This window comes from Portunus trituberculatus, chromosome 21, assembly GCF_017591435.1.
Source record: "Portunus trituberculatus isolate SZX2019 chromosome 21, ASM1759143v1, whole genome shotgun sequence".
NCBI classification, from domain to species: Eukaryota; Metazoa; Arthropoda; class Malacostraca; order Decapoda; family Portunidae; genus Portunus; species Portunus trituberculatus.
This window is the reverse complement of record NC_059275.1, coordinates 12,148,587-12,163,791: the sequence shown is the minus strand read 5'-3', so window position 1 is coordinate 12,163,791 and position 15,205 is coordinate 12,148,587. Positions and strand designations below refer to the sequence as shown.

At 39.3% G+C, this 15,205-nt stretch overlaps 1 protein-coding gene across 5 annotated transcripts; it reads left to right on the top strand.

Annotated features, from left to right (window-relative positions):
• The first annotated feature begins 1,720 nt into the window (after positions 1 to 1,720).
• LOC123507232 (zinc transporter ZIP11-like) lies at positions 1,721 to 14,307 on the top strand. Of its 5 annotated transcripts, XM_045259966.1 has the most exons (11): positions 3,057 to 3,468; positions 3,724 to 3,800; positions 4,605 to 4,736; positions 4,851 to 5,082; positions 5,326 to 5,406; positions 6,436 to 6,492; positions 8,423 to 8,575; positions 9,292 to 9,361; positions 9,886 to 9,984; positions 10,231 to 10,389; positions 10,563 to 14,307. In XM_045259966.1, the coding sequence occupies exons 3-11, from the start codon at positions 4,629 to 4,631 to the stop codon at positions 10,639 to 10,641; spliced, it is 1,038 nt and encodes a 345-aa protein (XP_045115901.1). In that variant the 5' UTR covers positions 3,057 to 3,468; positions 3,724 to 3,800; positions 4,605 to 4,628; the 3' UTR covers positions 10,642 to 14,307. The 5 variants fall into 5 exon arrangements, with proteins under 5 accessions (XP_045115902.1, XP_045115903.1, XP_045115901.1 ...); XM_045259967.1 differs by lacking the exons at positions 3,057 to 3,468; positions 3,724 to 3,800 and adding an exon at positions 1,721 to 1,776; XM_045259968.1 differs by lacking the exons at positions 3,057 to 3,468; positions 3,724 to 3,800 and adding an exon at positions 1,768 to 1,792.
• The last annotated feature ends 898 nt before the right edge of the window (positions 14,308 to 15,205 follow it).

Below are 15,205 nucleotides of genomic sequence, written 5' to 3'. Positions count from 1 at the left end.
CATGATATTGATGCGTAGCTGCCTCTGCAACAATACCCCACTTACTTTTATAAGTCGTAGGCCCACGTATGCTACGTTTACTGACTGGCATTTGACTGTGTAGGAGTGTTCCTCCTTGCCTACCTGCTGAGCCGCCCGTCGCCTGGGTGAGGATAACTGAGTGCTACTTACTTGCTGCTGTGACCCTGTAAAACTCTTTCCTTACTAGTTTCTTTAACACTTATATTTCTATACAATAACACTCCTCTTTTATCCCATAAGTCGCCTCCGGCCATCGGTCGTCGAAAGGCAATGTTCCTAACCCCGTAACTATCTTGGAGTTGATTATATATTTCTTTATTTCTTTTAACATTAAAAGTCGAGGTTAAAAGGCTATCTTCCAGTGGAGACTTAACAATTTGTAAATTTGTTTAGTCCATCAGGGTACTTTCTAGTATCCAAGTATTGGAAGTATGTGTGGTGGGTGTGCTCCTCCATGTTCAGATAGAACTGCTGCTACTGCTCGGAGTGATCTGGCAGTGGCACTCAGCTGCTCCCTATTACCTGTTGCTGACTTTTTTTTTCTTATCAAAGTCCCTATGTCATGCTCGAATCACTGTATTGTTAGGCTTAAGTGATTTGCCAGTTTGCCTCGTTGTTGTTAATGTAGCAGCAGCAGCAGCAGCAGCAGCAGCAGCAGCAGCAGTAGTAGTAGTAGTAGTAGTAGTAGTAGTAGTAGTAGTAGTAGTAGAGAGAGAGGGGGGGAAATATTGGCCAGGAGGAAGGAATATTATCCTGGGTTAAAATTCCTCCTAGGGGAGATCTATCAAGGGCCAGATGGGAATTTCAGACGGAGGGAAAATACAGACTGGTCCACCGGGTTCGAGTTCCCGGAGCGACGAAGTAATGTGTAGCCCCTGTTCACCTAGCAGTAAATAGGTACGGGATGTAACTCAAAGGGTTGTGGCCTCGCTGTCCTGGTGCGTGGTGTGGTCTCGGTCCTATCCGGAGATCGGTCAGTATGAGCTCTGAGCTTTTTCCCTGGGGGAAAGATTGGCTGGGTGACTAGCAGGCGACCATGGGGACAAAACACACAAACATACACATACACACACGGAAAGAAGAGGAAGAAAAAAAATATCATGACGTTACAATTCTATGCAGTACACATCTCACCTGCCTCGTAATTTCTCAGGCAGAACCAACATGGATGAGCTGCAGGGAATAAACACAGATGCTAACGCATGATAGTGCTAGCGATGACAAACGGGTTGTGGCACTGAGCCTCTATTCTGAAACGTCCTTCTTTCATCAGGATTATCAAGTTTATATAATATATATTGCAGTATGGTTCTCTTGGAGTAGTTTTTTGGATTTATGTTGCAGAATAAATGTTAGAAACTAGTAACTTCTGTTTGAGCTTGTCAGAAATAGGTACTCAAGATGCCTAAATATTTCGGAATTCACGTCACACATTGATATACAATATATATAGAGAGAGACGGATCCCCCTTAATGAAAATACAGGTGTTTTATGTGTCATACATCACCCTTCACACCTGCGGACGCCATTGTTACATTCAGTGTGAGCCTTTCACGATGTTAATGGTAAGCCGAAGCAAAGATAGGGCCTGACTTGAACGAGAAATGAGTAGGCGTGTGATTTGAGCAGGTGTTAGCGTCACAGCAGGTGATGCCACGACTAAGTACCAGCATGCTCCCACTTCTTTTCCCTGCCACTCACCCATACTCAGTCACTCTCACTACACTGCCGCGGGGAAGGTGGCGCACTGACGGGTAAGGTTTTCTTAAGGTAATTTCGTGAGCGTTCTATCTCCTTTTCTTAATTGCAAGTAAAATTAGTGACAATGGTCTTGAATATACAAAAACGTTTCTAACTCACTGTTTGGGATATATTGCCATCTTGTGCGTAGTGTTGCATATGCTGATGACGTGTGGCCGGCTCATCCACATTGACACATTCCTGTTTAGAATCGGCTACGTGTCGGTGGGCGGGTATAGTGGCTAACGTTATATTATGGGGATGGGGGAGGAGATGGAGACAGCTTGGTGGGGACGTAACTCTTCAAAATAAAATAATCTCCACATCCCCTTCCTCACGATCTTATGTAAAATGTGTGTATGTATGCGGGTGCACGTACGTATAGCATAGGTTTAGACTTGTTACGTGGTGTCGTTCACTGGAAAGTGGACGAAGATAGAAACGTTTCTTATGAACTTATAATTAATCTCTGGTAGGATCAGTTGCTAAAAAGCCTCATGTGTAACCACTTCCTCCAAGTATTTTACGCCTCTCCATCAATAGGTACCCACTTTTATACAGTTTTCTGAAATATTTGCGAGTCTTACTTCTAGTCTATCTTAAATAGCCTCTAATTGAAATTCCACGTCTGCTTTTATGTTTTTAGTTATAGATTACCAGTATTTCTACATTATTAAGAGAAGAAACAAACGTGAGAATATAACCATCACTGTGGCCTTTATAAATAGTCGTGGTGAGAAAGAAAACATTGTTAATACTGTCTTGTCTTTCCTCAGTTCTACTCACCCCCCAAACCCTCATTTCCCTGCAGTCAACCCGCTACAGTCCGCCAAACTTTACACAGATGTGCTGTCTCACGATTTTAGCTTTGATCGCCTCTCTCTCTCTCTCTCTCTCTCTCTCTCTCTCTCTCTCTCTCTCTCTCTCTCTCAAAATAAACCTTGGTATAATAAAAGGAAACAGAATATGAGTATTACCGAACTGGAGAGAGAGAGAGAGAGAGAGAGAGAGAGAGAGAGAGAGAGAGTATGATACAATACATGGTTCCAAAGCATAAACCTTAATATATGATAAAGGAAACAGAACATGAGTATTACCGAACTGCAGATTAAAAAGAGAGAGAGAGAGAGAGAGAGAGAGAGAGAGAGAGAGTATCGCGTGCAGGGTACACAGATGTTTTACAGTAACGCTACGCATATACATTAATCATTAAGGTTATGAAATGTGAAGGCATCATTCGCATTACGGTACAAGAGAAGTAAAACGACTGGCGAGAGGACTATAGTACAGATAAGGTGTAATCTAGCCGTTATCATTTCAGGGGGGAGTGTACAGTACAAATATTTAGATATACATGCACCTCGTAATAGTGTCATGGGTGAAAAGTTGACGGATATGACCTATTATACGAGCCCTTGTAGAGACCTTGTAGCGTACAGCCGAAATGTCACCACACACACACACACACACGTGCTGTTAGTGAGTCTACGAGCCTGTCAGTATCAACAAGGCCATGCGTGCGGGCTGTCTGTTGCTCCCCGCTCAGCTCGCCATTAGAAAGCCAGTGTGTGCAGGTCCCCACGCAGCCTCCATGTACCAGTCCAAGCACTGCAGACTCCCCACCAGTGTGTTGTGAAGGAGGCCTGAGTTGGGCGACGGGCTCTCTTTCCCTGCCCTTTAAATTCTGACTGCAGGGAAAGTTTAAGGTAACGGTTGTCATTTTTCGGTTAAAGCATCAGATTTGTGCTGGAATTTGATTAATGGTGTTTTCCGGGGTGTTGCAGTGCTAGGTTGGGTGTTCTCTAGGTGTGTTACTGGTAAATTGAGGGCTGTGAGTGATGCAAGGAGATGGTGCGGCTGGTCACGGTGAGTGAGTGGTAACCTTTTCCTGTGGCCCCTCCTCCTTTCTTGTTTTACTTTTTATTTTTTCCTTATTCATTTCCGGAACTTTGTCCTGGCAGGGAACTGGTTGAAGGTTAAGGTGGCCAGGGCGGGTATGCTGGTCTCGTGCAGTGAGGCAGGCCCTGTGGTGCGTCAGGTGAGGTGCTGTAGTGTGTGTATTGAGGGACAGGCACTCTCAGGCGTGAAAATTACATTGCCACGATGCTTGCGAACACATTTGTGCGTGACAGAAGGTATGATTTCAGAAAAATTAAAAGAACTAGTTCATCCAACTTACAATTACTTATTTAAACTTATTCATTGCAGTTTGTTCTGGAGAGTTTACTAGAAGAGGTCATGAGAATGGCTTAATTCTGCCTTATATTAATGTTATCGTGCATTGAATCAAGGTGGGATGAAGAATTCTCTTTAGAAGGTGGTTAAGTTAGTTATGGGATAAGCAGTTATGTATTGTAACTGTATGATAATGCTAATAGGATTGTAGAAGCGAGTTATACTTCAGGACTATCAGTGAAGGAATCTTGCGTTGTTGATGTTACTGTTGATTCCTTCAGGAGCATCCAAGGGGCACAAGACATTTATTTCAAGGATTGCCTTGAGAGAACATGCTTGGGGATTCAGCCCTCAGCAGGACTACAGCTGTAAGAAAATAAAGGGCCACTAATATGAAGTGTAATTTGTAAGATATTTATTGTGAATCTGTAATACAGATTTTCCAGTGATGTTAGATTTCAGCCACATTGAATGTGCATTCATACAGTTACAAAATTTTCTCTCATTTTGTGGTACTGGTTCAGAGTATTGAGTGGTCAGCCTTTCTATAGAAACAAATCATGTTGATAGTTAGTATTTTAACTGCACAATTGTAGTTTTTATATTGTAATTTTGTAAGCTGGCATATGTGACGAGACAGTTTGATGAGCAATCCATCATGTTTCAGAATTCAGTTCAGTAAGGAAGCACCATGATCAGTGGGTTGTCTCCTGTCAGCCAGGCCATGATAGGGACCCTCTTCACCTGGGGTCTCACGGCTGCTGGCTCAGCTGTGGTCTTCTTTCTGGCAGGAACTAAGGTGAGGTTCTAGTAAAAGAAATTATAGTTACATAATTATCTTTGTTACAAATGCTTGGAGACTACAAAGTAATTCTTTCATCCGTGTTAGATTCTCATTTCCTTCATGATACAGAGAAAAGTTTTGGATGGGAGCCTTGGGTTTGCTGCCGGTGTGATGACAGCTGCCTCCTTTTGGTCCCTCCTGGCCCCTGCTATAGAGCTTGCCGAGACATCAGGATCATACGGTGCTGAGGGGGAGTGGGCCTTCATACCTGTAGCCTTTGGCTTCCTCCTTGGGGCTCTGTTTGTTTACGCTGCAGATGAGTTAATGAGTTCATATGGGATTCAGTCTTCCAATATTATGGGTGAGTGATATGTCTACTGAACAATTGTACAGTACCAAAGTTCAGTTTATGTTATTTTCTTTAATGCTTTGAGACATTCTATATACTTTGTTGAGGTGAAATCTGCACCACACTGCAATGCTGTGAGACTGCTTGTTGATATTTTTTTTAAACACGTTCTTCATATAAAATTTGTGCAGCTCACGGAATGTGATTCCAACCATGTGAATAATATATTCCTTAGTTTTTTGTATGTGTTTACAGGAATCCAGCCAGACAAGAAGAAAGAGGATGATGTGTACACATTTGAGGCCCACACACACTACCACCACCCTTCCATGTCAAGTGAGTCCCGTAACATACAAACTATCTCATCCAAACAGTTATAAAAGAATCTTGGAGATCACAAATCTTTCAGAAGCAGTTGATGAATTTATAAAGTGTTGTGATTATTCTGCAATATAATTTGATTTTTGGTTTTATAAGTTTTTGTGCATTATGAGATCTTCATTAGAGGGAAGTGTGTTGATATCTTAGCAGCAGTGGAATAGCTATCTTTACCATGCAGTAGTGCTTTAGATGGGGTAGTTGTACTGTAGATTGATTTTATATATTATCCAAAATCATGTTTTCAAAAGCTGAGAGCATGGCAACTGTTCATTGTGTTCTTGCCTACATTAGACTATTTCTCTACTTAATGTACCTGTTTTATAAGGCTCTGATGCACTGCAAGCTCCTCTCATCTCGGCCAGATGTTGTGAAGTGTGCTAATTTGATTTAAGATTATTGTTATTCACTCTGTTCTTAATTTTTGGCTTTAAAACTTTTGGTGTGTTTTTAGTGTGCAGTTATTGTATCATCTGCATGAATATGGTGTGTGTGTGTGTGTGTGTGTGTGTGTGTGTGTGTGTGTGTGTATAAATATGAGAGTTTAAGTAATTCAAAGTCAGAAATGCTTTACACACATATGCTGTACACTGCTTATTTTAAGAAAAATTAACATGTAAGTTGTGTGTTGAGGGAAAGTGCTTCAGGCATATGTCCACATTCACATTTTCATAATGATTCTTGAATTCACACCTCAACATCACTATATGTTCAAGAGACAGTATATGTGTCTGCACATTTCACAGCAAGTTTTGAAAAATATAGTTTTTTATGCACTTCATGTCAGAAAGGGCAACTAAAAAGAATGTAGTGTAGGGATTGATGAGCCTTCCGTGCTGATTTCTGCTGTGTATTTACCTAGTTGTAAATGTGTGTGTGTGTGTGTGTGTGTGTGTGTGTGTGTGTGTGTGTGTGTGTGTGTGTTTGCACATTCATGCATGTTTGTGTAAACTTAGTAGAGTAAGCAGCACATTGGTCTTCCTTCAGATGTCAGTGCTGTAGGACAGGGCTCCAGTTCTAATGCTTTCACCTTGGTCGACTTCAGTATGTATTGTTTATTATTTTGGTGCCCAGACTAGTTGTCCGTCCTTTTGTAGTGGTCCACTTGGTGCACACTTAAGTCACACATTGGGAATGCTTGGTGAATTTGTGCTTATTTTAACTAGAATATTTTTTTTTTCTTATCACACATTGGCACACTGCTGGCTTCTCTTTGCCATTGTTATCACCCACATGGTCACTTTTCAGTGCCTTAGGCCTCCTCTATAAAGTCCAGCTGTAATGGATGACCAAAACAGAAATTTTGTCTTGTTAACTTTACTATTTATTGATATTTCTCATCATTCTTTCTGCTTTATATTGCCTTTTGTACATTCTTCACCCACTGTGTAATTGATCTCACACTAGTAGCATTTATTTCCCATTCATATTCCAAATGCCATCCCTCTTATCCCTATTACTTTAATTTCTTTTGACTCTAAATATGAAATAATTGTCACATCTTCATCTGATGCTTAACAATACCTTACATAGGATATGTACCATGAATGGGTTGCAATTTTAGATTGCTGTTCAAATAACAAGTGTCTTCTTTTGGCCTGGAAATGTTGGTGGTGAGACCTTCATTAGGGTTAGGGCGATCATTCTTTGTGTAGGATGTAATTTACCCCATACTGTGTGGTACTGAAACTTTATTAATGTTGATATAATGAATTGAATGCTTTTGTACTCTGTATATTTTCAGTACTGCAGGCACTGCTTTTGTTACATTAAGCATGATGCAAATCTTGTTCACTTATGATAAATTTTGTAAGTATCACTATGGGTAGAAAAGTAATAAATTGAAGCAGTGTCATGTAATGGTAACTACCATCAAAGAACCTTTGTGCAGCATTTAAGGGCATAAATTGCCTGTGGTAGAGTTGTTTGCACTCTTTGGGGAAAAGAATGTCCTTGACAAATACATCTCACAGTATTACCAAGTAGAAATCTTATTAAAGTAAAAACTGTAGCTTCAAAAGTGCATGTAATGTTTCATTCCACATCATAGGAATATATTGTTGACTCAACATCATGTTTGTGTGGGGAAGTATTTAAATTGTGTTAGATATACTCAGTACTGTACATATTGGAACAGAGGGTAATAGCACCCCCTCTTTGTCTTAGGTTTAAACCTGATCTCATTCATTAGAAATATTAAACATGAATTCATGTATGATGATTGGTCTTGCTTAGTGATGAATAAATGGGATTTTTCACTCAGGTGTTGATCGCAAAAAAAATTTTGCAAGGTGTGAATGGTCAAATTATAGCAATTCTACCAAAGTATGGTGTGGAAATACTTGACTTTTCTTGCTGGAAAAATATGTATGATGCTCCCTCACACATATATGAATTCATGGTGCATGAGAACACATGTAAATGATCCACTAACCTGCACCCACACAGCTACACATTTTCATGTGCCTGGTGCATATTATTTTCAGAGGTGTGGTCAACAGTTGTTACTATCTGGATGATAGCTTTATTCATACCAAGGAGGGTTTTCTTATTCTTTAATACTATACCTTATTTGTTTGCAAGTCATTCAAATTATTACATTAAGATTGTTTACTTTTTTAGTACCTTGAAATTTCTTCGAAAATTACTAAAATTGTTCAGTGGTACTAAGAGAGAATATCTTGAGGTACTTCTGCTTGGCTGCACCTTGCAGGGACTTCCTTTGTAATGAACTCCATTTTCATGGGATTGTGCTTAATGCTATTCATAATTGACAATATCAGTATTCAGTACTGCAGTATGAAGTAGTGATTTGTTGACAGATGTTTACCAGGCTGGGAATAAGGGCCAAGGTGTTTTTGAAATTTTATTGAATAGATGAATATGTATTATAACAATCTTTTAAGTGATATATTTTCCACAGACACACACTCTACAAATATTGTCACATGCACACCTGCACCTCCACCCACAGACGACTTGAAGCAGCGGCGTGGTGAGGCGGGGAGCAGAGCGACTGGTGCTGTGAATGACGAAGAGGACCAGAATTATGGCAAGTCCTCCAAACATAACCTGTGGCGGCGAATACTCCTGCTGATCATTGCCATTACTGTGCATAACATTCCAGGTGAGTGGGTGGATGTTTTTTTTTTTTTTTTTTTTTTTTTTTTTTATAGCCTATAGTGCCTGTAGGTCTATTTGAAGAGTATAAGAAGTGCTGTTCAGCTTCCACTCATTAGCAGCACAGGCAATTTTATTTATAGTGGTATCCATATTAGGGCCCATATCACCACCCAAGCACATCTTTGGTATAAGGCAATCACACCTCCAACTAGAACCTGGGTATCATGGTAATATGTAGGTAACTTTAAACCACTCGACAAATGACAATTTCGAGACGGCACATGGTGGGATTTGAACCTACGCATGGACGTCTGCCCGATCCCATGCTCAACACCTTATCCACTACGCCACCTAGTAAGTGTCAGTTATGCAGTGTAGAACTAAAAGTAGACTTTTCATGTTTCTGGACATCTGAGAAAATATGAAAGAAATATAAGCTGATAAACTGTTGATCTCACTTAAGATTCTACTTTTATGTTAGGTGAGTAACTTTTCACTACTATAAAGTATAGAAAAGGATTATTTAGGTAGTGTACTTGAAGGAATGTATGTAGGGAACCATATTGTGTAATGTGGTAATGAGTATGGATGCTATTTCTAACACCCATCACAATATCCAGACATGTGAAATTTTTTGTGGAAAGCTCATCTTTTAGTTTGTAGAGTGAGGAGTCTCAGTAGAAGATGATGCTCAGAGTGGACCTGTTGTTTCCCCATCAGAGGGTTTGGCAGTCGGGGTTGGCTTTGGTGCAGTGGGCAAGACTCCTCTGGCCACCTTCACCAAGGCAAAGTGAGTGACCATCTGTGTGTCCATCATGCCTCCTAGTTAGTGAGTCTGTATTGGTGTGGTTCTTAATATATGGATTAGTATTTACACTCCCAGCAGATTGTCTTGAATGTCATGGTAGAAAAAGCTGGTAGTGTTTTTTAATGTATGGGTTTTTACAGTTCTAGTAGAGAGTATTTAATGTTACAGAAGAGGACATTGATACTACTAGAAACATGTCTTGTATAATGTTATTTAAACACACACACATACTAATGTTACTTACAATATAGAAGTTATGCTAATATCTTATTCTCTCAGAGACTCTTACTGGATAGAAAGTGTGCATTGAACAGTGAATACTTAAAGGTTATAGTAAGTGCCTTGTACTTCCACTGATGGCTGTGCAAAATGCAGAGATGCTGTGAGGGTGAATGGTTCCAGCCAGAGGTTGTTCAATCAAGATGATGTTATGTGGTAAGGAGACATCTTCTGCATCTTGCATTTCATTGTAGGATTCAGAATTTCATAATCTATGCACTTTGCAGGAACCTGGCATTGGGCATTGGGATACAGAATTTCCCTGAGGGCATGGCAGTCAGTCTCCCATTGCGAGGAGCGGGCCACTCAGTGTGGTGGGCATTTTGGTGAGTGCCTCTGCTGTTTGTTCCCATAGACCATACATTAATGCTAAGATGTGAATAACAAGAATAAAAAGAAATATAAAAGAAAAATGATTAAGGGAAATACAAGTTGTGGCAGCAGTTTCTCTCTCTCTCTCTCTCTCTCTCTCTCTCTCTCTCTCTCTCTCTCTCTCTCTCTCTCTCTCTCATCAATAATCATAGCTTTTTTTATATGTTCCAACAACTTGACATGTGTTCTCTGTGCTCTAGGTATGGGCAGTTGAGTGGGATGGTGGAACCAGCTGCTGGGGTGCTGGGTGCACTGGCTGTGTCTTACTGTGAGCCAGTGTTACCTTATGCCCTTGCGTTTGCAGCCGGAGCCATGATATTTGTGGTCATGGATGATATTATTCCAGAAGCACAAATGGGGTAAGCACTGACCTATACAGCATTGATTTTGCCAAAGTGTAAAAGTTACTGTTTGTAGATTAAATTTTTTACATATAGTACATAAAATATGTTTCATGCAAAGTGAATTGAAGTTTAGGTTTGTATGCATTTTTTTCTGTATAAACTCTAAGAGGATTACTGATTTGTTGCAGAGGCAATGGGCGGTGGGCGTCAGGCTGGTGTATCGTGGGGTTCATCGTGATGATGGCCCTGGACGTAGCCCTCGGCTGAGGTGCTGGTGGGGAGTGTGTATCTTGTTGATCCTTACCAGCAATGCATTTCTGTGTTAGCAAATATGAAACTAGTCTTTGGAGAAAGTAGAAAGCAATTTGTGATCTTACAGTCTTTAAATGTGTACATAAAAACACATCATGTGTAACATTATATCATTGACAATAGTTTTGACATTTTCATTGAATATAGCATATTTACTTCATTGACTTGAAAAATAGTCTTCTTAGTAATCACAAGCTTAGTAGTCCCAGCCATCATAGAGGCTTGGGACTGGCCTTTCAGGGACACACACAGACTGTATTCATTCAATATATGTTTTGGGGCTTGCAAAAAAGCATGATCTTTTGAGTGGTGGAGCATTCCATGTGGTGGTGTGGAGAGCTGTGCCTTACAGATGTATCAGTCTGATGCCACACCATCACACCAGGAATTACAACACTGGTTGTGGGCAAGAAATGTTCAGAATATTTATTTTTTATTTCATAGTGTCATATATATTTTGTGTGGTAAAACTGAAGGGCAGAGAAATTGAAGCACCATGGATGTGGATTAAGTGTGGCCTGCCATCTGTGTAGACCACTAAAGTGTAAAGTGATCAAACATTTTGCCAATCAAATACTTGAACTGACTGCTTTGGTGATCTTGAAGTGAATATTGGCCTAAAATATGGTTAACCTCTTCACTGCTGGGACGTATTTTTATTTTGGATTTTTGGTGTGACAACTGTTTTTTGGCATTAGGAAGGCGTTATGGAGGCCAGAAGAGTAATTCACACAGTTTTCACCATTCTAACCTTCCATATAATTTTCTGAAGCTGTAGGATATTGCCAAATAGTAAACAGAATAAGTATGAAAACACGTCATCGTACTGAAGAGGTTAACAGTGGACCTGTATTGTGTTGCCTTCTGAAGTGGCACCTGAAGGCGTGATGTATCAGCTGAGTCACACTCCGTGCAGATGTGCAATCACTGTTTATATTTAATTGAAACTTGCTGTGGTGCAGCTATGTTAAGGCAGGTGTGGATGTTGCAGGAGTAGGACAACTGACAGGTGGCCAGGGAATAAGGATAATTGATTTATTGTGCAGTCATTGTGCCAACACTCCCATCTGTGCAATCAGTACTTCTCTGTTTTACTTGCAATTATATGGTCTGATTGTGCTGCAGCTGCAGAAGTTTGTTGTTTACAAAATGTGATGAAAAGCACTGGTAATTTCTTACATTCTTCACAAAATAGAGGCTTTGGCAAAGAGTTGTAATACTTTCAGATATTTCTTCACTGGCAAAGTATTCTCTCTCTCTCTCTCTCTCTCTTCGTACTTTTTTGTGATATGGCATTAAATCTGGTCTCTTGTGGCAAGAGTCCAATTCAATGATATATGTTTTGTAGTGGCAGTGGTGATATGTGACATCTCCTGGGGAAATCCAGATATGTTTACCACATCTTGGAGACAGTGCTTGAGTGTTCAGTATGGCTTAGATTCAATGTAGCAGAAAGAAAGATAAACATGGTGGCATATGAAACAATCATGGACATCATTCCTCACTTTTGAAAACAAACAGCTACCACTCATAGATTTAACTCAGATTATAATCTCATTGTCACGTAAGTAAAAGAGTTAAAGAATAGCCTGCACTGGTTCACCTCATTCGGATATAATTCTTCCCATTACATGAATGAATTGTCCTCATGAGATCAATGGGGTAAATTTGGGAGAAATCTGTATCAGTGAGCCTCACAAGTGGCTGCACTTTCAGGCTGAGGTCAGGTGAAGAGGGGAGTGTTGGTGCCCGTCATGTACCCTGTGTGTCATTATTGCCTTTCATGTACACTCATGTGTAGGTCACACTATCATCCATGCTTGATGCTGCTACAGCCTAGGCTCACCATCACCACTTCGTTTTTATTTGAGGTCTCATCCTATGTCCAGATACTGTATCTTTTTTTTCCTTTTTTTTTTATGTGAGGGAATACCGGCCAAGGGCAACAAAAATTGTGATAAAAAAAAGCCCACTGAGGTGGCAGTCCCCAAACAAGTTCATGTAGTTATAAAGGGACTTCAAGGATGGTATAGTTTTTTTTTTTTTTTTTTTAAGTGAAAAATGTATGAGTAGTTAGATATATGTAGATTTGTGTGAAGGAAGAGAGTTGTCTCTGTTATGCTTTGAGATGTATTTTCCACAGAAAACTTGCAGTATGTAACTTGTCCTGAACTTACATCTGTTGATAAGTTTTGCAAATATTTTGCCTCAGTCCTTTTGATTTCCAAGGTATTCTGTCAAACTACTCAGCTTCTCACTTAGAGGCGTTTACTTGCATTTACCTATCAGTTTACAGAGCTTGTGTTCCTTATGTTAGTTTGTGCAACATCTGAACTTAAATTTTTCAGAATAAATTCCTTTATAATTTTTATTAATTTCTTCCATAACTTCTTTCATGATTTATTCTCATGTTTGTTTTCTTTAAAATTGTTGTATTGTTTATTATTTTGTGTGTGAAATGTGATGAGTATGGAGTGTACACATGTATGTTTTCCTTGTGTCAGAAAGTGGCAAATGAGATGACTTGGGAATTCTTCTACTAGAACTCCTGATTCACTTTAACCAGTATTCTTTCTTGGATGAATTTGAAAAGGCACAATGTATTTTAAATATATAATACTTTTTACTTTTAGCCATAAAAATGCCTCTTTACTGTGCACTCATATTGTTCGTGGAGACTCATCTTAGAACGGTCCAGAAGGTTGATGTGCTATTCTCAGGATGTGGCAACCTTGATTCACTGGTGTACAACCTCACACAGCAAGGAAGGAGAAGACCACACATGTTCATGCCTTCTTCCTTCTCTCCAGATTAATTTCTCATCTAAGTATGACTGACTCATTTATTGTACATGTTCTAGTGGTTAATGTTGTATCATGTTGAGGCACATGATACATCAGCTCATTGTGTACTGGAACACCACTGGAATTGAGGTGCCCAGCATCAAGCAGGGACAAGCAAGATTATTGTACTTGTGCATTAGAATATTACAAACGGTGACAAAATGAGAAAAAGAAAAATGTTAAAGATAGAAGAATGCTATAAGGACCTTGGCATTATCTGTCATGCTCATGGGTTGTCTTATAGTTGGCAAAATTTAATGGTATTTCAAAGGTATAATTTATAAAAATATTGAAGCTAGTACATTCACATTTCCTTTCATGTTATATCTGTCAAGAAATTTTAAATGGTCTTGTGTTACCTAATTCAGACCTTATGTGGAATTTCACCAGTTTCATTTTGATATTGTACAGATGTCACAAATCTAAATTCTTTCCAACTTTATCTAATGAACACGTGTATCAATCTTCAGGATCTCACTTGCTAACCATGCTTGTCCTTATGTGTTGGTGGACAGTTGTGTTAGTGACTCCTCATTGTGTGATTATTGGTCACAGTGTCTCTTGTTACTTACCTGGTTCACCTCAACTGTATTTTCTGTCTTGGCTGAAGGTGTAGCAGCTTGTGAGAACTTTGGATTTTGGTTCTCCTCTATTTGTGTCCAGATATTCAAATTTGTTACTATTTATCTTTCATTATTATAGTTTTTGTTTATGGGGATTCTCTCTCTCTCTCTCTCTCTCTCTCTCTCTCTCTCTCTCTCTCTCTCTCTCTCTCTCTCTCTCTCTCTCCATAGAAATAGTTATATGCTTTTGTTGCAAGTTTAGTAAATTTTATATTTTTTGTTAGCTTTTTTTTTGTGAAAACATGTCTTATTTTCTTTTGTTATTAATAGTTTTATTATGATTTGAAAAGAACTGTGTGTGTGTGTGTGTGTGTGTGTGTGTGTGTGTGTGTGTGTGTGGCAAGAACAAAGCAAATTATGTATGTGTATAATTGACTTTTCTGACCATTTTATGAAATGCATAATGTTTATATTTTCTCTTTGATTGTTATTATTCCTTTTATCAAGGAGGGGAATAATGCACTGAATGAATTATCCAGAAATATGTGGGTAGATTTCAATATTGACATGTGACTGTGACTGATTACCTGCATGATTGGTGGGCTGCTTGACTGACAACATCCAGACAGGTGACTGGATCAGTATGGACAGCCACATGCACTGTAGCAGACCTGGTGCTCCTTTAATGATCTCTTTTATGTAACTGATTGGGATTTAGGTGATATATATATATATATATATATATATATATATATATATATATATATATATATATATATATATATATATATATATACACACACACACACACACATACACAAGAATGGTTTCAGAATTTGAAGCGATGACATATGAAGAGAGACTAAAGGCTATGGATCTAACAACCCTGGAACAGAGAAGGGAGAGGGGATCTGATACAGATTTATAAATTGATCAACGGAATGGACCAAGTGGATAATGAGAAACTGATCCTGAGAGAAGAATATAACATTCGAAGCACAAGATCGCATAGTAAAAAGCTGAGAAAGGGAAGATGTCTGAGAGATGTTAAAAAATAGTTTCCCACAAAGATGTGTTGAGACGTGGAACAGTTTGAGGGAAGAAGTGGTGTCA

Coding starts and splice junctions, on each gene's coding strand:
- LOC123507232 (XM_045259967.1), top strand. CDS start 4,629: ATGATCAGTGGGTTGTCTCCTGTCAGCCAGGCCATGATAGGGACCCTC. Junction 4,737..4,850: donor TCTTTCTGGCAGGAACTAAG/GTGAGGTTCTAG, acceptor TTCATGATACAG/AGAAAAGTTTTGGATGGGAG. Junction 10,390..10,562: donor ATTCCAGAAGCACAAATGGG/GTAAGCACTGAC, acceptor GATTTGTTGCAG/AGGCAATGGGCGGTGGGCGT.